Source organism: Oncorhynchus mykiss, chromosome 15 (genome assembly GCF_013265735.2).
Source record: "Oncorhynchus mykiss isolate Arlee chromosome 15, USDA_OmykA_1.1, whole genome shotgun sequence".
Classification (NCBI taxonomy): domain Eukaryota; kingdom Metazoa; phylum Chordata; class Actinopteri; order Salmoniformes; family Salmonidae; genus Oncorhynchus; species Oncorhynchus mykiss.
The window spans coordinates 5574596-5598127 of NC_048579.1; the positions used below are offsets into that span (position 1 = coordinate 5574596).

The 23532-nt window shown below is 35.9% G+C and overlaps 1 protein-coding gene across 1 annotated transcript in view; it reads left to right on the plus strand.

The window, feature by feature from the left end:
* The window catches only part of LOC110489530 (eyes absent homolog 1-like), a gene marked incomplete in the record, with an annotated part of 115349 nt that overhangs the window by 20144 nt on the left and 71673 nt on the right, over positions 1 to 23532 (plus strand). The window contains 6 exon segments of the mRNA XM_036945599.1: positions 774 to 901; positions 2581 to 2643; positions 6469 to 6546; positions 8648 to 8714; positions 9460 to 9605; positions 19506 to 19628. Of these exon segments, the coding sequence (XP_036801494.1) occupies positions 778 to 901; positions 2581 to 2643; positions 6469 to 6546; positions 8648 to 8714; positions 9460 to 9605; positions 19506 to 19628 (601 nt within the window).

The window sequence follows — 23532 nt, forward strand, 5'->3', positions numbered from 1 at the left end:
CTAACCATTTCAACCATAGCCTTCAGTCCATAGAGATGTATGTTCTGTATCTATGCAACCAATCAGAAAGTGTGATTACGTTCTAAAATATTAATTTCTATATAATTACTATATTGTAGACTTTTAACATGAGTACATGTATTATTAAAAGCATGGTTTTTTAAAAAACATTTTTTACAGGATTTCTAGCTTTGTGAGGGAGCTCAGTCAATTAAAATGCTGAATTAAATTATAATTCTGATCAATATTAATGTTTAAATGTATTGTATATAGTATAATGCAGTAGTATAACAGTGTATATATTTGTGTGTATTTCATTGAGTAAAATTCATTTGTATCATTATATTTACCTATTGTGATATTTTTTAGTGTTTACGGATTTTATTCTCAAAAGAAATGAGCAGAAGTTAAATTAATATTTCACTGGGTCAGAACAAACATGTCTAAATAGCCATGTGTTTTTGTTTGTTCTTTTCTGTAACTTCTGGGAAATTTGCTGATAGTATTTCTAGCTAAAAAAAATAAAAAATCTCAAGCATCCATTTTATTTTTCCTTCTTTAATTTGTTTGAAACAAATGTAAACGTTAATTTTAAAACAGTTTTACGCAGTTATCAGTAGGAATAAATACATCAAACACATATTAGAACAGGTAATGACCACATTACTGATCAGAACTGGATGGTTCACGGAAAGATGTGAGTAATTGTGTGTGTGTGTGTGTGTGTGTGTGTGTGTGTGTGTGTGTGTGTGTGTGTGTGTCTTGTCTGCCAGGTCTATGGACATGCAGGATCTAGCCAGTCCGCACAGCTGTGTAAGTGGAAGCAGTGAATCTCCTAATGGTCCCAGACTCGACAACTCCCATATCAATACCAATTCCATGACCCCCAATGGCACTGAAGGTATGTGCTCTGGGCTTTTCCTTCTTAATTCTTCCTTCGCTCCTGACTCCGTAATGCCCCTCAGCTCTTAGAATCAACCCTCGTCTAGGACCTGACATTTCTAAGACCTCTCTCTCTCTTCTCTCTCTTCTCTCTCTCTCTCTCTCTTCTCTCTCTTCTCTCTCTCTCTCTCTCTCTCCTTCTCTCTCTCTCTCTTCTCTCTCTTCTCTCTCTCTCTCTCTCTCTCTCTCTCTCTCTCTTCTCTCTCTTCTCTCTCTCTCTCTCTCTCTCTTCTCTCTCTCTCTCTCTCCCTCTAAATTCACTATGGGACATGTGGGAGAGGGCTTGGCTGGTTGCTAGAGGCTCTCAAAGATGTCATATTGTTCGCAATTAAAGTCAAACGTTATACTTGACACAATGGTTGTGTTACAAATTATATTTGTGTGATACAACAAAGAGTTTTCTTAATTCATGAGTTAGTGTCTTCATGTCTTTATTTCGCGTCTCCACAATGCTCGTGTAATTATTTTCTGGTTTCAGAAATACGCTCCGTTGCATCACAACCATTGTACCATCAGTTGTACAATTGAAGTTTGTTCTGGTCTCAATGTATAGCAGAGCAGAGGTTAGAGGGGGTTTGTTTTAAGCCTCACTCTTCATGCTGTGTAGTGGTTAATGCATCTGCTAAGTGGTAAAAGGTTGGCAGGTGTTACCCCGGTGAAAGAAAAAGGAGGGGATCTGTTTTCCGTTTTCAAAAGGTGAAGCATTACCTAGTACTATTTCTTATTTCTCCAGTCTACTACTCTGTAGTGAATTTATTTATTTTATTTATTTAACCTTTTTTTTAATTAACTAGGCAAGTTAATTTAGAACACATTCTTATTTACAATGAATGCCTAGGAACAGTGGGTTAACTGCCTTGTTCAGGGGACAGAACAACAGGTTTTTACCTTGTCAGCTCTGGGATTTAATCCAACAACCTTTCGGTGACTGGCCCAACGCTCTGACCACTAGGCTCCCTGCCGCCCCAATAACATGGAAACTACTAGTGACCTGATGGCTTATGGGCTAGTGCATTGTTTAAATACACAATTAAACAGACAATGTATTTAATATAGATATGAAAATGATATGCATTTGTAAATCTGATGCTATTGTCTCTGTTTTTTTTTTTGTTTTTTTTTACAAAGGAACTATTAGCAGTATATTTAAGTACTCGTGTAATTATTCAAAAGCTTCCCTGGTATAAAAATGGGTTTTACGTTGCGTGCGGTTAGTACCTTTGTTAACGTCCCTGTTGACTCTGTTGAGTAGTGTTGTTGTGTCCGTTCCAACCACTGCTCTAGGTGTCGTGGAGCTAGCAGGCTGCCCCTATCACAAACCCACACAAGCTCTTAAAAGTGTACCTTGAAAATGTAAAATCTTGATAGGAAAAGGAAAAAAAGGTCTTTCTGGTGGTTAAGACATTGGCCGCATCTCAAACGGCACCCTACTCCCCTACACAGTACACTACTTTTAACTGAAAGTTTGACAAAAAAAAAAAAAAATAAAGAAGTGCACTGTAAAGGGCACAGGGTACAATTTGGGATGCGTGACACTGTGTATTTTTATTTTTTTGTTCTTCTTCTCTACGCAGGACAAAGAGCCTGGCACAGAGCGGCAGTAAAATCAGATTGTTATCTATTCTCTGTTTCCCACAGGTGATAGCATCACAATGCTCACCACAGCTGACTGGTTGTTAGGCTCTAGCTCACAGGCTGCAGGTCGGTGCAGTTCAGGTGTGGACAACAATGAAAGGACAATACTTGGTGTTTTCAACTTAGAAAAGACAAGACAAGAAAGAGAGAGAGAAAGAAAGAAATCACTTTACGAAGTGACATCACTTTAAAAAAAATAAATACAAATAATAATGTATGAATTGAAATGCTTTTAATTGACACGTCTAATTTGATCATTCTAACAACGTTTCTTCAACTATTGTGCCTTTCATTTGGAAACTCTTTCAGCGTTACTTGTTGTGTTATGTTGAGTCATCTAAAGCATGGTTTGAGACTGCTGGGTTACGAGAGCCATGGTTCATGAATCGTTATAGACTCGTGGGTTAGGAGTCCATGGTTCATGAATCGTTAAAGACTCTTTGGGGTACGAATTCATGGTTCATGAATGATTATAGACTATTTGTGGAATGAGTCCATGGTTCATGAATCGTTATAGACTATTTGTGGAATGAGTCTATGGTTCATGAATCGTTATAGACTCTTTGGGGTACGAGTTCATGGTTCATGAATGGTTATATACTCGTGGATTATGAGTCCATGGTTCATGAATCGTTAAAGACTCTTTGGGGTACGAGTTCATGGTTCATGAATCGTTATAGACTATTTGTGGTATGAGTCTATGGTTCATGAATTGTTATAGACTCATTATTACGTTTGTTTTCTTCCCCTTTCTTTGATATGCTGGCTGTGTTTTCTGAATACAGTAGTTATTGATTGCTGGTTTGTAACAATCTGAGTGTGTGTGTGTGTGCTAGTTTGTGCATGCACTGTGTTGTAGTTATTGCACTGTGTTATAGTTATTCCACTGTGTTATATTTATTCCACTGTGTTATAGTTATTCCACTGTGTTATAGTTATTCCACTGTGTTATAGTTATTCCACTGTGTTATAGTTACACCACTGTGTTATAGTTATTCCACTGTGTTATAGTTACACCACTGTGTTATAGTTATTCCTCTGTGTTATAGTTACACCACTGTGTTATAGTTATTCCACTGTGTTATAGTTATTCCACTGTGTTATATTTATTCCACTGTGTTATAGTTATTCCACTGTGTTATAGTTATTCCACTGTGTTATAGTTATTCCACTGTGTTATAGTTATTCCACTGTGTTATAGTTATTCCACTGTGTTATAGTTATTCCACTGTGTTATAGTTATTCCACTGTGTTATATTTATTCCATTGTGTTATAGTTACACCACTGTGTCATAGTTACACCACTGTATTATAGTTATTCCACAGTGTTATAGTTACACCACTGTGTTATAGTTATTCCACTGTGTTATAGTTATTCCACTGTGTTATAGTTACACCACTGTGTTATAGTTATTCCTCTGTGTTATAGTTACACCACTGTGTTATAGTTATTCCACTGTGTTATAGTTATTCCACTGTGTTATATTTATTCCACTGTGTTATAGTTATTCCACTGTGTTATAGTTATTCCACTGTGTTATATTTATTCCATTGTGTTATAGTTACACCACTGTGTCATAGTTACACCACTGTATTATAGTTATTCCACAGTGTTATAGTTACACCACTGTGTTATAGTTATTCCACTGTGTTATAGTTATTCCACGGTGTTATAGTTACACCACTGTGTTATAGTTATTCCACTGTGTTATAGTTATTCCACTGTGTTATAGCTACACCACTGTGTTATAGTTATTCCACTGTGTCATAGTTACACCACTGTGTTATAGTTATTCCACTGTGTCAGAGTTACACCACTGTGTTATAGTTATTCCACTGTGTTATAGTTATTCCACTGTGTCAGAGTTACACCACTGTGTTATAGTTATTCCACTGTGTTATAGTTATTCCACTGTGTCAGAGTTACACCACTGTGTTATAGTTATTCCACTGTGTTATAGTTATTCCACTGTGTTATAGTTATTCCACTGTGTTATAGTTATTCCACTGTGTTATAGTTACACCATTGTGTTATAGTTACTCCACTGTGTTATAGTTATTCCACTGTGTTATAGTTATTCCACTGTGTTATAGTTATTCCACTGTGTTATAGTTACTCCACTGTGTTATAGTTATTCCACTGTGTTATAGTTATTCCACTGTGTTATAGTTATTCCACTGTGTTATAGTTACTCCACTGTGTTATAGTTATTCCACTGTGTTATAGTTACACCACTGTGTTATAGTTACACCACTGTGTTATAGTTATTCCACTGTGTTATAGTTATTCCTCTGTGTTATAGTTATTCCTCTGTGTTATAGTTACACCACTGTGTTATAGTTATTCCACTGTGTTATAGTTATTCCTCTGTGTTATAGTTATTCCTCTGTGTTATAGTTACACCACTGTGTTATAGTTATTCCACTGTGTTATAGTTACACCACAATTTATCCCTATTATATTATCTCTATCCGTTTTCAAGGCAGACATGTTGGTGTGTTGTTCTAAAGAAAAGGCTCCCTCCCATTCTCCCGTCAACATGTGTTTCTCAGCAGAACGACCATAGTGGAAACATATCAAACATGACAGGGAAAGACTTCTTCAAAACCATGAGAGATAGATCTCACCGACCAACCCACCGAGCATGACTCCCTTTGCCCACATCACGTGAAATTCCCTTTCTCCCCCTCTTCTCCTCTCTCTCTCATCTCCCCCTTCCCCTATATCCCCAAACGCCTGCCTGCTGCCTGAAGTGAAATAGATTGATTTCAAAATGTCAAAGATTGCCGAGCTATCAGATAACTGTGAAATCCTCTCCGTTGAGCTTTCAGTGGTATACTGTAACTCTGAGAGGCTCAGCGGGGCACGGGGTCACCCTCCGTTCACTGCCGTCTTTAAAACACTTAATATTACATTGTAATATTATCACAGTACATTGTTTCAATCGTATTTGCACGTCCATATGCAGACTGACTCCCTTTCCATACAGGGGCCATTTTACGCCAGTATCCTACTACCATTGACTGTGTTAACCTTTCTTTCCTCTGACGCTACATTATAACCTGTGGTAAGCCATCCAGTGATTTAGTGGCAATTACTGATTTATTTGGTTAATTTGAGATTATCTTAATATTAACTGATTGATTACTTTGATTGAGGGGTGGGTTTTAAAATGTATTGATAGGCCGTAGTTTGCCTGTTACTGCTGAGGTCTTGTTTTAACAGTGCATGCTCAAGTCGTGGATGGGAGACAAAATAATCGTGCATACCTAGTGAATGCCACATGGATTTATTTTAAATTTGTTCAACAGTGTTCAAGATGTTTTTTTTTATTTTACTTATTATTATTCCTGGTTAAATTCAACAGGTTGAAATGAGAAAAACATCCTCGTTGTTTGGCGTAATTGATTAACAATTTAGGCTAATATTTTATTCTCCTCAAATGGTTCTTAAAGAGAGTTTACCATGAGGAATATGTAAATCCCACGTAGGATACATTAAAGGATCTCCGTGGTTAATCCAAGGAAAAAAACTATCAATAACGTTGCAGTATTATTATAAAATACAATTATTATTTTTTAAACTATTAGGTTCTAGTCTATAGGAACAGAGTGTAAAAGTTGTAACTAACTTTAATTAGTCAAATATTTCCTGTATTCTACCCTAGTATTGTTTATAAATCATTCCTTTATTATATATATTTATTTTTTATTATATATTATTTATTTTTATATATATTATTAATTTAGTATTTATTGGGTGTATGTTAAAATCCATCCCACACAACCAAACCCACCAGAAAATATTTTTTTTTGGTGTGTGTGTGTGTGCAGATGGTGTGTGTGTGTGTGTATGTGTGCTGACGGCGTGTGTGTTGTCTTTGTCCTCAGTTAAAACAGAACCTATGAGCAGCAGTGACATCACCACCCCAGTAGCCGACGTCTCCCTTGACAGCTTTTCAGGATCAGGTGAGACGGGGGTTGGGGGACGGGGGATGGACATGTGTGTGTGCAGGGGGAGAGGGGTGGGGGTTGATTTGTGATTGTGTGCGTTTATAGGTGTGTGTGTGTGTTTGATGTTCCTGTGTGTGTGTGTGGTGTGTGTGTGTGTGTGTGTGTGTGTGTGTGTGTGTGTGTGTGTGTGTGTGTGTGTGTGTGTGTGTGTGTGTGTGTGTGTGTGTGTGTGTGTGTGTGTGTGTGTGTGTGTGTGTGTGTGTGTGTGTGTGTGTGTGTGATCTGTTTTCAGAATTCCACCGTTTAGTCTGACTGGCAGGTGCTGCTGATGAGTTCAGTATTAACAACGATGTTTCCCTGAGGCCTTACAGCATCAATAGTTACATAGTGTATGTAAAACATATAGTTACATAGTTACATAGTGTATGTAATACATATAGTTACATAGTTACATAGTTACATAGTGTATGTAATACATATAGTTACATAGTTACATAGTTACATAGTTACATAGTGTATGTAATACATATAGTTACATAGTTACATAGTTACATAGTGTATGTAATACATATAGTTACATAGTTACATAGTTACATAGTTACATAGTGTATGTAATACATATAGTTACATAGTTACATAGTTACATAGTGTATGTAATACATATAGTTACATAGTTACATAGTTACATAGTGTATGTAATACATATAGTTACATAGTTACATAGTTACATAGTGTATGTAATACATATAGTTACATAGTTACATACAGTTACGTTTGGGACACAGACCATGACCACAGGCCCAGAACACAGGCCCTGAACACAGGCCCATAACACAGGCCCTGACCACAGGCCCAGAACACAGGCCCAGAACACAGGCCCAGGACACAGGCCCAGGACACAGGCCCTGACCACAGGCCCAGAACACAGGCCCAGAACACAGGCCCAGGACACAGGCCATGACCACAGGCCCAGAACACAGGCCCAGAACACAGGCCCAGGACACAGGCCATGACCACAGGCCATGACCACAGGCCCTGACCACAGGCCCAGAACACAGGCCATGACCACAGGCCCAGAACACAGGCCCAGGACACAGGCCATGACCACAGGCCCAGAACACAGGCCCAGGACACAGGCCATGACCACAGGCCCTGACCACAGGCCCTGACCACAGGCCCAGAACACAGGCCCTGGACACTGCATCCATACTGTGTTTACACCAGTCTAGCGGTCGTCATGGCAGTGCCGAAGTATCTCACATGGGTTACGTTCCAAAATCCACTCTATTCCCTATATGGTGCACTACCTTAGACCAGACACTACGAAGGAGTGACAGCATATGGCGGTGTTCATCCCAAATGGCACCCTATGCCCTATATAGTGCACTACTTTTGACCAAGGACCACACCTAAAGATATGCATTGTACACTCTTTGCAAAAAAGGGTTCTTTGGCTGTCCCCATAGGATAATCCTTTTTGGTTCCAGGTAGAACCTTTTTGGTTCCAGGTAGAACCCTTTTTGGTTCCAGGTAGAACCCTTTTGATTCCAGGCAGGTAGAACCCTTGTGGTTCCTTGTAGAACCCTATTGGTTCCAGGTAGAACCTATTTGGTTCCCGGTAGAACCCTTTTGATTCCAGGTAGAACCCTTTTTGGTTCCAGGCAGGTAGAAGAACCCTATTGGTTCCAGGTAGAACCCTTTTGGGTTCCAGGTAGAACTCTTTTGGTTCCCGGTAGAACCCTTTCTGGGTTCCAGGTAGAACCTTTTTGGTTCCCGGTAGAACCCTTTCTGGGTTCCAGGTAGAACCCTTTTGGTTCCCGGTAGAACCCTTTCTGGGTTCCAGGTAGAACCCTTTTGGTTCCCGGTAGAACCCTTTCTGGGTTCCATACAGGTTCTATATTCACCGGTCAGCAGAATAAACCCTTGGCGTTTTTACCTGATTGTTTTCCTTCATTGTTGCGCTCCAGCGTTTTGAACCTTAACTAAGGTTGAGGAAATAAATAGAGTAACGCAACGCAATTACGCTTTCCGGAAGGTCTGTTGGCGAAAGATAATATTTACCTCATATCTTTAATGTTAAAATATGTGCTTGCCTCCTCTTCTCTTTTCAACTCAGTTATTGGAACCAGTGGCTTCAGCCCAAGACAAACACAGCAGTTCTCCTCGCAGATTTACCCTTCCAAGTAAGGTTTCTTTTCTTTTGCTTCAGAAAGTAAACAGAATCCAACTTCATTGGGTTCCTTTAATTAGATCCTCCTGCGAGATGTGGAGGTTTCTACCTGCTTTGTTTGCCTGGATGTCTGCAGCTTGTGCACTTACAAAATCAGTTGTAATTATTATCTTGCAAAAAATGTATATATTTTTGTGATTTCTCATTGTTTTGTAGTGTGTACCAGCTCAGGCGATGGCTACTTCTCTCTTTGCGGGCTTCGGCCCACTTTTTTTAAATTATATAGCAGAATCACAAAGAATTCGTCGGTGAACAAACTTTGTGTTATGATTTTGTGAGTAAAATATGTTCATCTCTTTCTTTCTTTCTCTCTCTCTCTCTCTCTCTCTCTCTCTCTCTCTCTCTCTCTCTCTCTCTCTCTGTCTCTCTCTCTCTCTCCCTCTCTGTCTCTCTCTCTCTCTCTCTCTCTCTCTCTCTCTCTCCTCTTTTTCTATATTTTCTCTCTCTCTCTCTCTCTCTCTCTCTCTCTCTCTGTCTCTCTCTCTCTCTCTCTCTCTCTCTCTCTCTCTCTCTCTCTCTCTCTCTCTCTCTCTCTCTCTTTCTCTCTCCTCTTTTTCTATATTTTTTTCTCTGTCTCTCTCTCTCTCTCTCTCTCTCTCTCTCTCTCTCTCTCTCTCTCTCTCTCTCTCTCTCTCTCTCGCTCTTCTTTTTCAAATGTTCTCTCTCTCTCTCTTCTCCTTGTTTCTTTTCTGAAATAGCAGACCGTATCCACATATTCTCCCTACTCCTTCATCCCAAAATATGTCTGCGTACGGTCAGACACAGTACACCACAGGAATGCAGCAGGCCGCAGCCTATGCTAGCTACCCCCAGCCTGGACAACCCTACGGGATCCCTGCCTATGGTAAGCACAGGCCAATCCTATGCCTCTGAACAACGAGCTGTATGGATGTACTCATCAACACACAATAGAGATATATCTGCATTACATGGAGATACCTTATTGACTGAAATACATGTCGATATGTGTATTATCATATTCTGTATACTGTATATACTATTATTATGGTAAGCACAGGCCAACCTCATGCCAATCTGGATTATATTTACTATATCTAAACTACATGGAGGTACACATATATTTATATATATATATATATATATATATCATCCCCCATTTGTATTAATTAGAGATACAGTAATGATGTATTAATTAAAGATACAGTATAGATGTATTAATTAGAGATACAGTACAGATGTATTAATTAGATGTATTAATTAGAGATAGAGAATAGATGTATTAATTAGATGTATTAATTAGAGATACAGTATAGATGTATCAATTAGATGTATTAATTAGAGATACAGTATAGACGTATTAATTAGATGTATTAATTAGAGATACAGGATAGATGTATTAATTAGATGTATTAATTAGAGATACAGGATAGATGTATTAATTAGATGTATTAATTAAAGATACAGTATAGATGTATTAAATAGAGATACAGTATAGATGTATTAATTAGATGTATTAATTAGAGATACAGTATAGATGTATTAATTTGAGATACAGGATATATGTATTAATTAGAGACACAGTATATATATATATATGTATTAATTAAAGATACAGTATAGATCTATTAATTAGATGTATTAATTAGAGATACAGTATAGATGTATTAATTAGATGTATTAATTAGAGATACAGGATAGCTGTATTAATTAGAGATACAGTATTTGATGTATTAATTAGAGATACAGGATAGCTGTATTAATTAGAGATACAGTATTTGATGTATTAATTAGAGATACAGGATAGCTGAATTAATTAGAGATACAGTATTTGATGTATTAATTAGAGATACAGGATAGCTGTATTAATTAGAGATACAGTATAGATGTATTAATTAAAGATACAGTATAGATGTATTAATTAGAGATACAGTATAGATCTATTAATTAAAGATACAGGATAGATGTATTAATTAGAGATACAGTATAGATGTATTAATTAGAGATACAGTATAGATCTATTAATTAAAGATACAGGATAGCTGTATTAATTAGAGATACAGGATAGCTGTATTAATTAGAGATACAGTATAGATGTATTAATTAAAGATACAGTATAGATGTATTAATTAGAGATACAGTATAGATCTATTAATTAAAGATACAGGATAGATGTATTAATTAGAGATACAGTATAGATGTATTAATTAGAGATACAGTATAGATCTATTAATTAAAGATACAGGATAGCTGTATTAATTAGAGATACAGTATAGATGTATTCATTAGAGATACAGTATAGATGTATTAATTAAAGATACAGTATAGATGTATTAATTAGAGATACAGTATTTGATGTATTAATTAGAGATACAGGATAGCTGTATTAATTAGAGATACATTATTTGATGTATTAATTAGAGATACAGGATAGCTGTATTAATTAGAGATACAGTATAGATGTATTAATTAAAGATACAGTATAGATGTATTAATTAGAGATACAGTATAGATCTATTAATTAAAGATACAGGATAGATGTATTAATTAGAGATACAGTATAGATGTATTAATTAGAGATACAGTATAGATCTATTAATTACAGATACAGGATAGCTGTATTAATTACAGATACAGGATAGCTGTATTAATTAGAGATACAGTATAGATGTATTAATTAAAGATACAGTATAGATGTATTAATTAGAGATACAGTATAGATCTATTAATTAAAGATACAGGATAGATGTATTAATTAGAGATACAGTATAGATGTATTAATTAGAGATACAGTATAGATGTATTAATTAGAGATACAGTATAGATGTATTAATTATAGATACAGTATAGATGCATTAATTAAAGATGCAGGATAGATGCATTAATTAAAGATACAGGATAGATGTATTAATTAGAGATACAGTATAGATGTATTAATTAGAGATACAGTATAGATGTATTAATTTTAGATACAGTATAGATGCATTAATTAAAGATGCAGGATAGATGCATTAATTAAAGATGCAGGATAGATGCATTAATTAAAGATACAGTATAGATGTATTAATTAGAGATACAGTATAGATGTATTAATTATAGATACAGTATAGATGTATTAATTAGAGATACAGTATAGATGTATTAATTATAGATACAGTATAGATGTATTAATTATAGATCCAGTATAGATGTATTAATTATAGATCCAGTATAGATGTATTAATTATAGATCCAGTATAGATGTATTAATTAAAGATGCAGTATAGATGTATTAATTATAGATACAGTATAGATGTATTAATTATAGATCCAGTATAGATGCATTAATTATAGATCCAGTATAGATGCATTAATTATAGATCCAGTATAGATGTATTAATTATAGATCCAGTATAGATGTATTAATTATAGATCCAGTATAGATGCATTAATTATAGATCCAGTATAGATGCATTAATTATAGATCCAGTATAGATGTATTAATTTTAGATCCAGTATAGATGTATTAATTATAGATACAGTATAGATGCATTAATTATAGATACAGTATAGATGTATTAATTATAGATCCAGTATAGATGTATTAATTATAGATCCAGTATAGATGTATTAATTATAGATACAGTATAGATGCATTAATTATAGATACAGTATAGATGTATTAATTATAGATCCAGTATAGATGTATTAATTATAGATACAGTATAGATGCATTAATTATAGATACAGTATAGATGTATTAATTATAGATCCAGTATAGATGTATTAATTATAGATCCAGTATAGATGTATTAATTATAGATCCAGTATAGATGTATTAATTATAGATACAGTATAGATGTATTAATTATAGATCCAGTATAGATGTATTAATTAGAGATACAGTATAGATGTATTAATTAGAGATACAGTATAGATGTATTAATTATAGATCCAGTATAGATGTATTAATTATAGATCCAGTATAGATGTATTAATTATAGATCCAGTATAGATGTATTAATTAGAGATACAGTATAGATGTATTAATTATAGATACAGTATAGATGTATTAATTATAGATCCAGTATAGATGTATTAATTATATATCCAGTATAGATGTATTAATTATAGATCCAGTATAGATGTATTAATTATAGATACAGTATAGATGTATTAATTAAAGATACAGGATAGATGTATTAATTATAGATCCAGTATAGATGTATTAATTAAAGATACAGTATAGATGTATTAATTATAGATCCAGTATAGATGTATTAATTAAAGATACAGGATAGATGCATTAATTAAAGATACAGTATAGATCTATTAATTAAAGATACAGGATAGATGTATTAATTAAAGATACAGTATAGATGTATTAATTATAGATCCAGTATAGATGTATTAATTATAGATCCAGGATAGATGCATTAATTAAAGATACAGTATAGATGTATTAATTAGAGATACAGTATAGATGTATTAATTAAAGATACAGTATAGATGTATTAATTATAGATCCAGGATAGATGCATTAATTAAAGATACAGTATAGATGTATTAATTAGAGATACAGTATAGATGTATTAATTAAAGATACAGTATAGATGTATTAATTAGAGATACAGTATAGATGCATTAATTAAAGATACAGTATAGATGTATTAATTAGAGATACAGTATAGATGTATTAATTAGAGATACAGGATAGATGTATTAATTAGAGATACAGTATAGATGTATTAATTAGAGATACAGTATAGATGTATTAATTAGAGATACAGTATAGATGTATTAATTAGAGATACAGGATAGCTGTATTAATTAGAGATACAGTATAGATGTATTAATTATAGATCCAGTATAGATGTATTAATTATAGATACAGTATAGATGTATTAATTATAGATCCAGTATAGATGTATTAATTAGAGATACAGTATAGATGTATTAATTAGAGATCCAGTATAGATGTATTAATTATAGATCCAGTATAGATGTATTAATTATAGATCCAGTATAGATGTATTAATTATAGATCCAGTATAGATGTATTAATTAGAGATACAGTATAGATGTATTAATTATAGATACAGTATAGATGTATTAATTAGAGATACAGTATAGATGTATTAATTATAGATACAGTATAGATGTATTAATTATAGATACAGTATAGATGTATTAATTATAGATACAGTATAGATGTATTAATTATAGATCCAGTATAGATGTATTAATTATAGATCCAGTATAGATGGATTAATTATAGATACAGTATAGATGTATTAATTATAGATACAGTATAGAGGCAATAATGATAGATCCAGTATAGATGTATTAATTATAGATACAGTATAGATGTATTAATTATAGATACAGTATAGAGGCATTAATTATAGATCCAGTATAGATGTTTTAATTCTAGATACAGTATAGATGTATTAATTATAGATACAGTATAGAGGCATTAATTATAGATACAGTATAAATGTATTAATTATAGATACAGTATAGATGTATTAATTATAGATACAGTATAGATGTATTAATTATAGATACAGTATAGATGTATTAATTATAGATACAGTATAGATGTATTAATTATAGATACAGTATAGATGTATTAATTAGAGATACAGTATAGATGTATTAATTAGAGATACAGTATAGATGTATTAATTATAGATACAGTATAGATGTATTAATTATAGATACAGTATAGAGGCATTCATTATAGATACAGTATAGATGTATTAATTATAGATACAGTATAGATGTATTAATTATAGATACAGTATAGATGTATTAATTATAGATACAGTATAGATGTATTAATTATAGATCCAGTATAGATGTATTAATTATAGATACAGTATAGATGTATTAATTAGAGATACAGTATAGATGTATTAATTAGTGATACAGTATAGATGTATTAATTATAGATACAGTATAGATGTATTAATTATAGATACAGTATAGATGTATTAATTATAGATACAGTATAGATGTATTAATTATAGATACAGTATAGATGTATTAATTATAGATACAGTATAGATGTATTAATTATAGATACAGTATAGATGTATTAATTATAGATACAGTATAGATGTATTAATTATAGATACAGTATAGATGTATTAATTATAGATCCAGTATAGATGTATTAATTATAGATACAGTATAGATGTATTAATTATAGATCCAGTATAGATGTATTAATTATAGATACAGTATAGATGTATTAATTATAGATCCAGTATAGATGTATTAATTATAGATCCAGTATAGATGTATTAATTATAGATACAGTATAGATGTATTAATTATAGATACAGTATAGATGTATTAATTAGAGATACAGTATAGATGTATTAATTTTAGATACAGTATAGATGTATTAATTATAGATCCAGTATAGATGTATTAATTATAGATACAGTATAGATGTATTAATTATAGATACAGTATAGATGTATTAATTATAGATACAGTATAGATGTATTAATTATAGATACAGTATAGATGTATTAATTATAGATACAGTATAGATGTATTAATTATAGATACAGTATAGATGTATTAATTATAGATCCAGTATAGATGTATTAATTATAGATCCAGTATAGATGTATTAATTATAGATACAGTATAGATGTATTAATTATAGATCCAGTATAGATGTATTAATTATAGATACAGTATAGATGTATTAATTATAGATCCAGTATAGATGTATTAATTATAGATCCAGTATAGATGTATTAATTATAGATACAGTATAGATGTATTAATTATAGATACAGTATAGAGGCAATAATTATAGATCCAGTATAGATGTATTAATTATAGATACAGTATAGATGTATTAATTATAGATACAGTATAGAGGCATTAATTATAGATCCAGTATAGATGTATTAATTATAGATACAGTATAGATGTATTAATTATAGATACAGTATAGAGGCATTAATTATAGATACAGTATAGATGTATTAATTATAGATACAGTATAGATGTATTAATTATAGATACAGTATAGATGTATTAATTATAGATACAGTATAGATGTATTAATTATAGATCCAGTATAGATGTATTAATTATAGATACAGTATAGATGTATTAATTAGAGATACAGTATAGATGTATTAATTAGAGATCCAGTATAGATGTATTAATTATAGATACAGTATAGATGTATTAATTATAGATACAGTATAGAGGCATTAATTATAGATACAGTATAGATGTATTAATTATAGATACAGTATAGATGTATTAATTATAGATACAGTATAGATGTATTAATTATAGATACAGTATAGATGTATTAATTATAGATCCAGTATAGATGTATTAATTATAGATACAGTATAGATGTATTAACTAGAGATACAGTATAGATGTATTAATTAGAGATACAGTATAGATGTATTAATTATAGATACAGTATAGATGTATTAATTATAGATCCAGTATAGATGTATTAATTATAGATCCAGTATAGATGTATTAATTATAGATCCAGTATAGATGTATTAATTAGAGATACAGTATAGATGTATTAATTAGAGATACAGTATAGATGTATTAATTAGAGATACAGTATAGATGTATTAATTAGAGATACAGTATAGATGTATTAATTAAAGATACAGTATAGATGTATTAATTATAGATACAGTATAGATGTATTAATTATAGATACAGTATAGATGTATTAATTATAGATCCAGTATAGATGTATTAATTATAGATACAGTATAGATGTATTAATTATAGATCCAGTATAGATGCATTAATTAGAGATACAGTATAGATGTATTAATTATAGATCCAGTATAGATGTATTAATTATAGATCCAGTATAGATGTATTAATTATAGATCCAGTATAGATGCATTAATTAGAGATACAGTATAGATGTATTAATTATAGATACAGTATAGATGTATTAATTATAGATCCAGTATAGATGTATTAATTATAGATACAGTATAGATGTATTAATTATAGATCCAGTATAGATGTATTAATTAAAGATACAGTATAGATGTATTAATTAGAGATACAGTATAGATGTATTAATTAGAGATACAGTATAGATGTATTAATTAGAGATACAGTATAGATGTATTAATTAAAGATACAGTATAGATGTATTAATTATAGATCCAGTATAGATGTATTAATTATAGATACAGTATAGATGTATTAATTATAGATCCAGTATAGATGTATTAATTATAGATCCAGTATAGATGCATTAATTAGAGATACAGTATAGATGTATTAATTATAGATACAGTATAGATGTATTAATTATAGATCCAGTATAGATGTATTAATTATAGATACAGTATAGATGTATTAATTATAGATCCAGTATAGATGTATTAATTAAAGATACAGTATAGATGTATTAATTAGAGATACAGTATAGATGTATTAATTAGAGATACAGTATAGATGTATTAATTAGAGATACAGTATAGATGTATTAATTAGAGATACAGTATAGATGTATTAATTAGAGATACAGGATAGATGTATTAATTAGAGATACAGGATAGATGTATTACTTTATTAAGTTAACTATTCTTCTTTATTTAAAAACAATTAACCAATTCTAATTCAGTTACATTACTACTCGCATTAAATCATATGATTATTTACAATTTAGCTAAATCTGAATTAAGTCCAATATAGTTTGTAGAAGTAACATAACTGTGGGACTGTCGCCTCTTGGAATTGCTAGTTGCTTTACAATCCTTCACTTTGGGGGGGGGGGGGGGGGGGTGTATTGCAATTAAACGCTTAGCTCAGGACAAATAGTTTGTTCCCACGATAGCTCAAGAACGTGTCCTAGAACTCTGCTGAGACGTTGTTTTGTTGCCTACAGCATATATCTTCCACGCTGTATAATAATAAAATGTGCTTATCAAGCTATTCAGTCAGATCGGAGAAAAAAAAGATTACCGATGTAAATTTCAAAAACAAAAAAACTGGTTTCTTCAGGCACCGCAGGAACAAAACAGCAAAGCACATCACAATGTTGTTTATTAGTCCAGAGTCTTATGAGGGCTTTGACCCCCACAGAATATCCAATATGACCAGGAATTGCACCCTATTCCCTATTATATAGTGCACTACTTTACCTTGGTTTCACAGTAGCTTTAAGCAGTTACTGCTAACATGACCCCCATTTACTCCTGAACACAAAACAATAGATGCAGGATACTTGTCCACGTGATTAAGCATGTATTGAATGTAGCAAAAATTACATTAACTCATTTTTCGACCAAATGAGCAGTTACTGCCTTTTTTTTTGTTGCTTGGTAGGGCAGTAATAGACCCTCGTCAAAAAGTAGTGCACTATATATAGGGAATAGGGTGCCATAGGGCTCTGGTCTAAAGTAGTGCCCTATATATAGGGAATAGGGTGCCATAGGGCCCTGGTCTAAAGTAGTGCACTATATAGGGAATAGGGTGCCATAGGGTTCTGGTCTAAAGTAGTGCACTATATATAGGGAATAGGGTGCCATAGGGCTCTGGTCTAAAGTAGTGCACTATATATAGGGAATAGGGTGCCATAGGGCTCTGGTCTAAAGTAGTGCACTATATATAGGGAATAGGGTGCCATAGGGCTCTGGTCTAAAGTAGTGCACTATATAGGGAATAGGGTGCCATAGGGCTCTGGTCTAAAGTAGTGCACTATATATAGGGAATAGGGTGCCATAGGGCCCTGGTCTAAAGTAGTGCACTATGTAGGGAATAGGGTGCCACTTGAGAGACACACACAGTGTTTGTTTGAGTGGTAGCGAGTAGCTAACAAACGTGCCGTAACGTAGGAAATATGTTGGGCCTGATCCACATCAGCGAAGGGCCGTTTACTAATAACAAACAAGTGCTTTCTGTTTTTATTACTTGTGTGCAATTTGTAGATATCGCCCATCTTTCAGACATTGAAAAGTACAGCTTTACTATGTGAGCTCTCGAGTGGCGCAGTGGTCTAAGGCACTGCATCTCAGTGCTAGAGGCGTCACTACAGACCCTGGTTTGATTCCAGGCTGTATCACAGTGGTCTACGGGCACTGCATCTCAGTGCTAGAGGCGTCACTACAGACCCTGGTTTGATTCCAGGCTGTATCACAGCGGTCTAAGGGCACTGCATCTCAGTGCTAGAGGCTGTCACTACAGACCCTGGTTTGATTCCAGGCTGTATCACAGTGGTCTAAGGGCGCTGCATCTCAGTGCTAGAGGCTGTCACTACAGACCCTGGTTTGATTCCAGGCTGTGTCATTACCTGCCGTGATTAGGAGTCCCATGGGGCGGAGCACAATTAGCTCCGGGTTTGGGTTTGGCCGTGGTAGACCGTCATTTTAAATAATAATTTGTTCATAACTGACTTGCCTAGTTAAATAACGGTTCATAAATAACACATGTACGTCATATTTCTTGTTTAAGTGTTGTATAAATTAAATCTGTTCATTTTTAAACCACCAAACGAGCGTTGATTCCAAAGTGTGGATAAATGACTGTATCAGTAAATCAGTTATAATACTTACCAGCAAAATTGTTAAAACACATTAACTACTATTAAAATCACCAAGTTATCAAAGATAAAAATAAAAAATACTAATATATAAAAATAATACTATATTTACTATATTTATTAGCATTTAATAAAATACTCAATTGCTTTTTGGCTTAGAGTCTGACAGCAGTGAATTGTGTGTGCATCGAACCGACGTAGTGTCACTAACTGATCCGGGTTCATTATGGGCAGGCATAAAGACAGAGGGGGGCCTGAGCCAGTCCCAATCCCCAGGACAGACAGGCTTCCTCAGCTACAGCTCAGGATTCACCACCCCTCAGACGGGCCAGGCTCCATACAGCTATCAAATGCAAGGTGAGGAACAAAGATAATCCTATAGTGTACTGTAATCTCCTCATATTTGTCTCCTCAATTCCTCAATTCCTCACCTCCTCTCATCGCTTCTTCGTTCACTTCCTCTCCTACCCTCCTCTCCCCATCTCCGTTCCTCAACTCCTCTCCTCAAGCCCTCTCATCAACTCCTTTCCTCACCTCCTCTCCACAATTCCACTCCTCACCTCCTCGCCTCCTCTCCTCTCCTCAACTCCGATCCTCAACTCCTCTCCTCACCGCCTCTCCTCACCTCCTCTCCTCAACTCTATTCCACACCTCCTCTCCTCAACTCCTCTCCTCACCTCCTCTCCTCACCTCCTCTCCTCAACTCCTCTCCTCAACTCCTTTCCACACCTCCTCTCCTCCGATCCTCACCTCCTCTCCTCACCTCCTCTCCTCACCTCCACTCGACAACTCCTTTCCACACCTCCTCTCCTCAACTCTATTCCACACCTCCTCTCCTCAACTCCTCTCCTCACCTCCTCTCCTCACCTCCTCACCTCCTCTCCTCACCTCCTCTCCTCACCTCCGATCCTCACCTCCTCTCCTCACCTCCTCTCCTCACCTCCGATTCTCACCTCCTCTCCTCAACTCCTCTCCTCACCTCCTCTCCTCAACTCCTCTCCTCACCTCCTCTCCTCACCTCCTCTCCTCACCTCCTCTCCTCAACTCTATTCCACACCTCCTCTCCTCACCTCTGATTCTCAACTCCTCTCCTCACCTCCTCTCCTCACCTCCTCTCCTCAACTCCTCTCCTCAACTCCTCTCCTCACCTCCTCTCCTCACCTCCTCTCCTCAACTCCTCTCCTCACCTCCGATCCTCAACTCCGAGCCTCACCTCCGATCCTCACCTCCTCTCCTCAACTCCTCTCCTCACCTCCTCTCCTGACCTCCACTCCTCAACTCTATTCCACACCTCCTCTCCTCAACTCCTCTCCTCACCTCCTCTCCTCACCTCCTCTCCTCACCTCCGATCCTCACCTCCTCTCCTCAACTCCACTCCTCACCTCCTCTCCTCAACTCCTCTCCTCACCTCCTCTCCTCACCTCCTCTCCTCAACTCTATTCCACACCTCCTCTCCTCACCTCCGATTCTCAACTCCTCTCCTCACCTCCTCTCCTCACCTCACCTCCCCTTCACACCTCCTCTGCTCACCTCTATTCCACACCTCCTCTCCTCACCTTCTCTTTACACCTCCTCTGCTCACCTCTATTCCACACCTCCTCTCCTCAACTCCTCTCCTCACCTCCTCTCCTCAACTCCTCTCCTCACCTCCTCTCCTCAACTCTATTCCACACCTCCTCTCCTCACCTCCTCTCCTCAACTGCTCTCCTCACCTCCTCTCCTCAACTCTATTCCACACCTCCTCTCCTCATCTCCTCTCCTCTTCTCCTTTCCACACCTCCTCTCCTTACCTCTTCTCCTCAACTCCTCTCCTCACCTCTTCTCCTCACCTCCTCTCCTCTCCTCACCTCCTTTCCACACCTCCTCTCCTTACCTCCTTTCCTCACCTCTTCTCCTCACCTCCTCTCCTCAACTCTATTCCACACCTCCTCTCCTCACCTCCTCTCCTCACCTCCTCTCCTCATCTCTATTCCACACCTCCTCTCCTCACCTCCTCTCCTAAACTCCTCTCTTCCTCTCCACACCTCAATTCCTCTCTTCACCTCCTCTCCTCATCTCCTCTGCTCTTCTCCTTTCCACACCGCCTCTCCTTACCTCTTCTCCTCACCTCCTCTCCTCACCTCCACTCCTCAATTCCTCTCCTCAACTCCTATCCTCAATTCCTCTCCTCACCTCCTCTCCTCACCTCCTCTCCTCACCTTTCCACACCTCCTCTTCTCACCTCCGATCCTCCTCTCCTCTGCGATCTTCCTCTCCTCTCCTCTCCTCACCTCCTTTCCTCACCTCCTCACCTCACCTCCTCTCCTCACCTCCTCAACTCCTCTCTTCCTCTCCACTCCTCAATTCCTCTCCTTACCTCCTGTCCTCAATTTCTCTCCTCACCTCCTCACCTCTCCTCAACTCTTCACCTCACCTACTCTCCTTTCCCCCTCTCATTATATCCTCTCCTCACCTCACCTCCTCTCCTAACCTCCTCTCCTCCTCCTTAACTCACATTCCCACCTCCTCTCCTAGCCTGGCTAACCAGAGCTAACTGTAGCCTATCAGCCTGGCTAACCAGAGCTAACTGTAGCCTATCAGCCTGGCTAACCAGAGCTAACTGTAGCCTATCAGCCTGGCTAACCAGAGATAACTGTAGCCTATCAGCCTGGCTAACCAGAGATAACTGTAGCCTATCAGCCTGGCTAACCAGAGCTAACTGTAGCCTATCAGCCTGGCTAACCAGAGCTAACTGTAGCCTATCAGCCTGGCTAACCAGAGATAACTGTAGCCTATCAGCCTGGCTAACCAGAGATAACTGTAGCCTATCAGCCTGGCTAACCAGAGCTAACTGTAGCCTATAAGCCTGGCTAACCAGAGCTAACTGTAGTCTATCAGCCTGGCTAACCAGAGCTAACTGTAGCCTATAAGCCTGGCTAACCTCAGCCTTGCTAAATCTCTATTTAATCTTTCTATAAAGTGTTTTCGTACGCCATCAGACATTCTTTTTTGTGAGAAGACCGTCTCATGGTCTGACAAACACCGCTGTAACTCATCCACCTTCAGCTGCAGATGCCTTGGATTGAGACTCAGCCCATGCAGAGATCTCCAGCTTAAACTGACTGATTTTGATGGGGGGATTTTTTTGATTATGTTTTCTTGGATTGAGACTCAGCCCATGCAGAGATCTCCAGCTTAAACTGACTGATTTTGATGGGGGGATTTTTTTGATTATGTTTTCTTGGATTGAGACACAGAAGGGTCAATAATCTCACACGGATTCAATTTACTTGAAAGTCTGTGGCAAGAACTGAAAATGGTTGTCTAGCAATGATCAACAACCAATTTGACAGAGCTCGAAGATTTTTTTGAAAATAATACCTTGAAAGACTCACAGTTGTAATTGCTGCCAAACGTGTTCTACATAGTATTCACTCAGGGGTGTGTATATCTGTATTCATTTTCAATACATTTGCAAGCATTTCTAAGAACCTGTTTTGTGATGTCATTATGGGGTTATTGTGATGTCATTATGGGGTTATTGTGATGTCATTATAGGGTATTGTGTGTAGCTTGGTGAGAAAAGTTTGGATTCGGGCTGTAACACAACCAAATGTGTAATGAGTCAAGAGATGTGAATAGTTTCTGAAGGCAGTGTATCAGCTCTAGCTGTAAGCTTTGTGTTCTCTCCACTGAATAACGTGTGAAAGTAGAAACATCTCCACGTGTTGTTGAAAAACCTCCAGAGCATCTCACAATAAATAAGGCCAAAAGAACAGCAGATGTGTGGAGCGGCCAGGGGAAGCCTCTTTTCCACACCTCTTAACTAACCAAATACTACATGCCTGCCTGTCTGCCGACTCTCTGCTGTACAGCTCTACAGCCTTGAGAGAGAGAGAGAGAGAGAGAGAGAGAGAGAGAGAGAGAGGGAGAGAGAGAGAGAGATATAGAAAGGGCTAGTTTCCTGGCCACAATGATGATATTACTCTTTCTCCCCCTCTCTCTCTCTCTCTCTCTGTTTCTCTCTCTACTAGGGTCTCTACTAGGGTCTCTACTAGGATCTCTACCATCTCTACTAGGGACTCTACCATCTCTACTAGGGTCTCTACCATCTCTACTAGGGTCTCTACTATCTCTACTTGGGTCTCTACTATCTCTACTAGTGTCTCTACTAGTGTCTCTAATAGGGTCTCTACTAGTGTCTCTACTAGTGTCTCTACTAGGGTCTCCATTAGGGTCTCTACTAGTGTCTCTACTAGGGTCTCCATTAGGGTCTCTACTA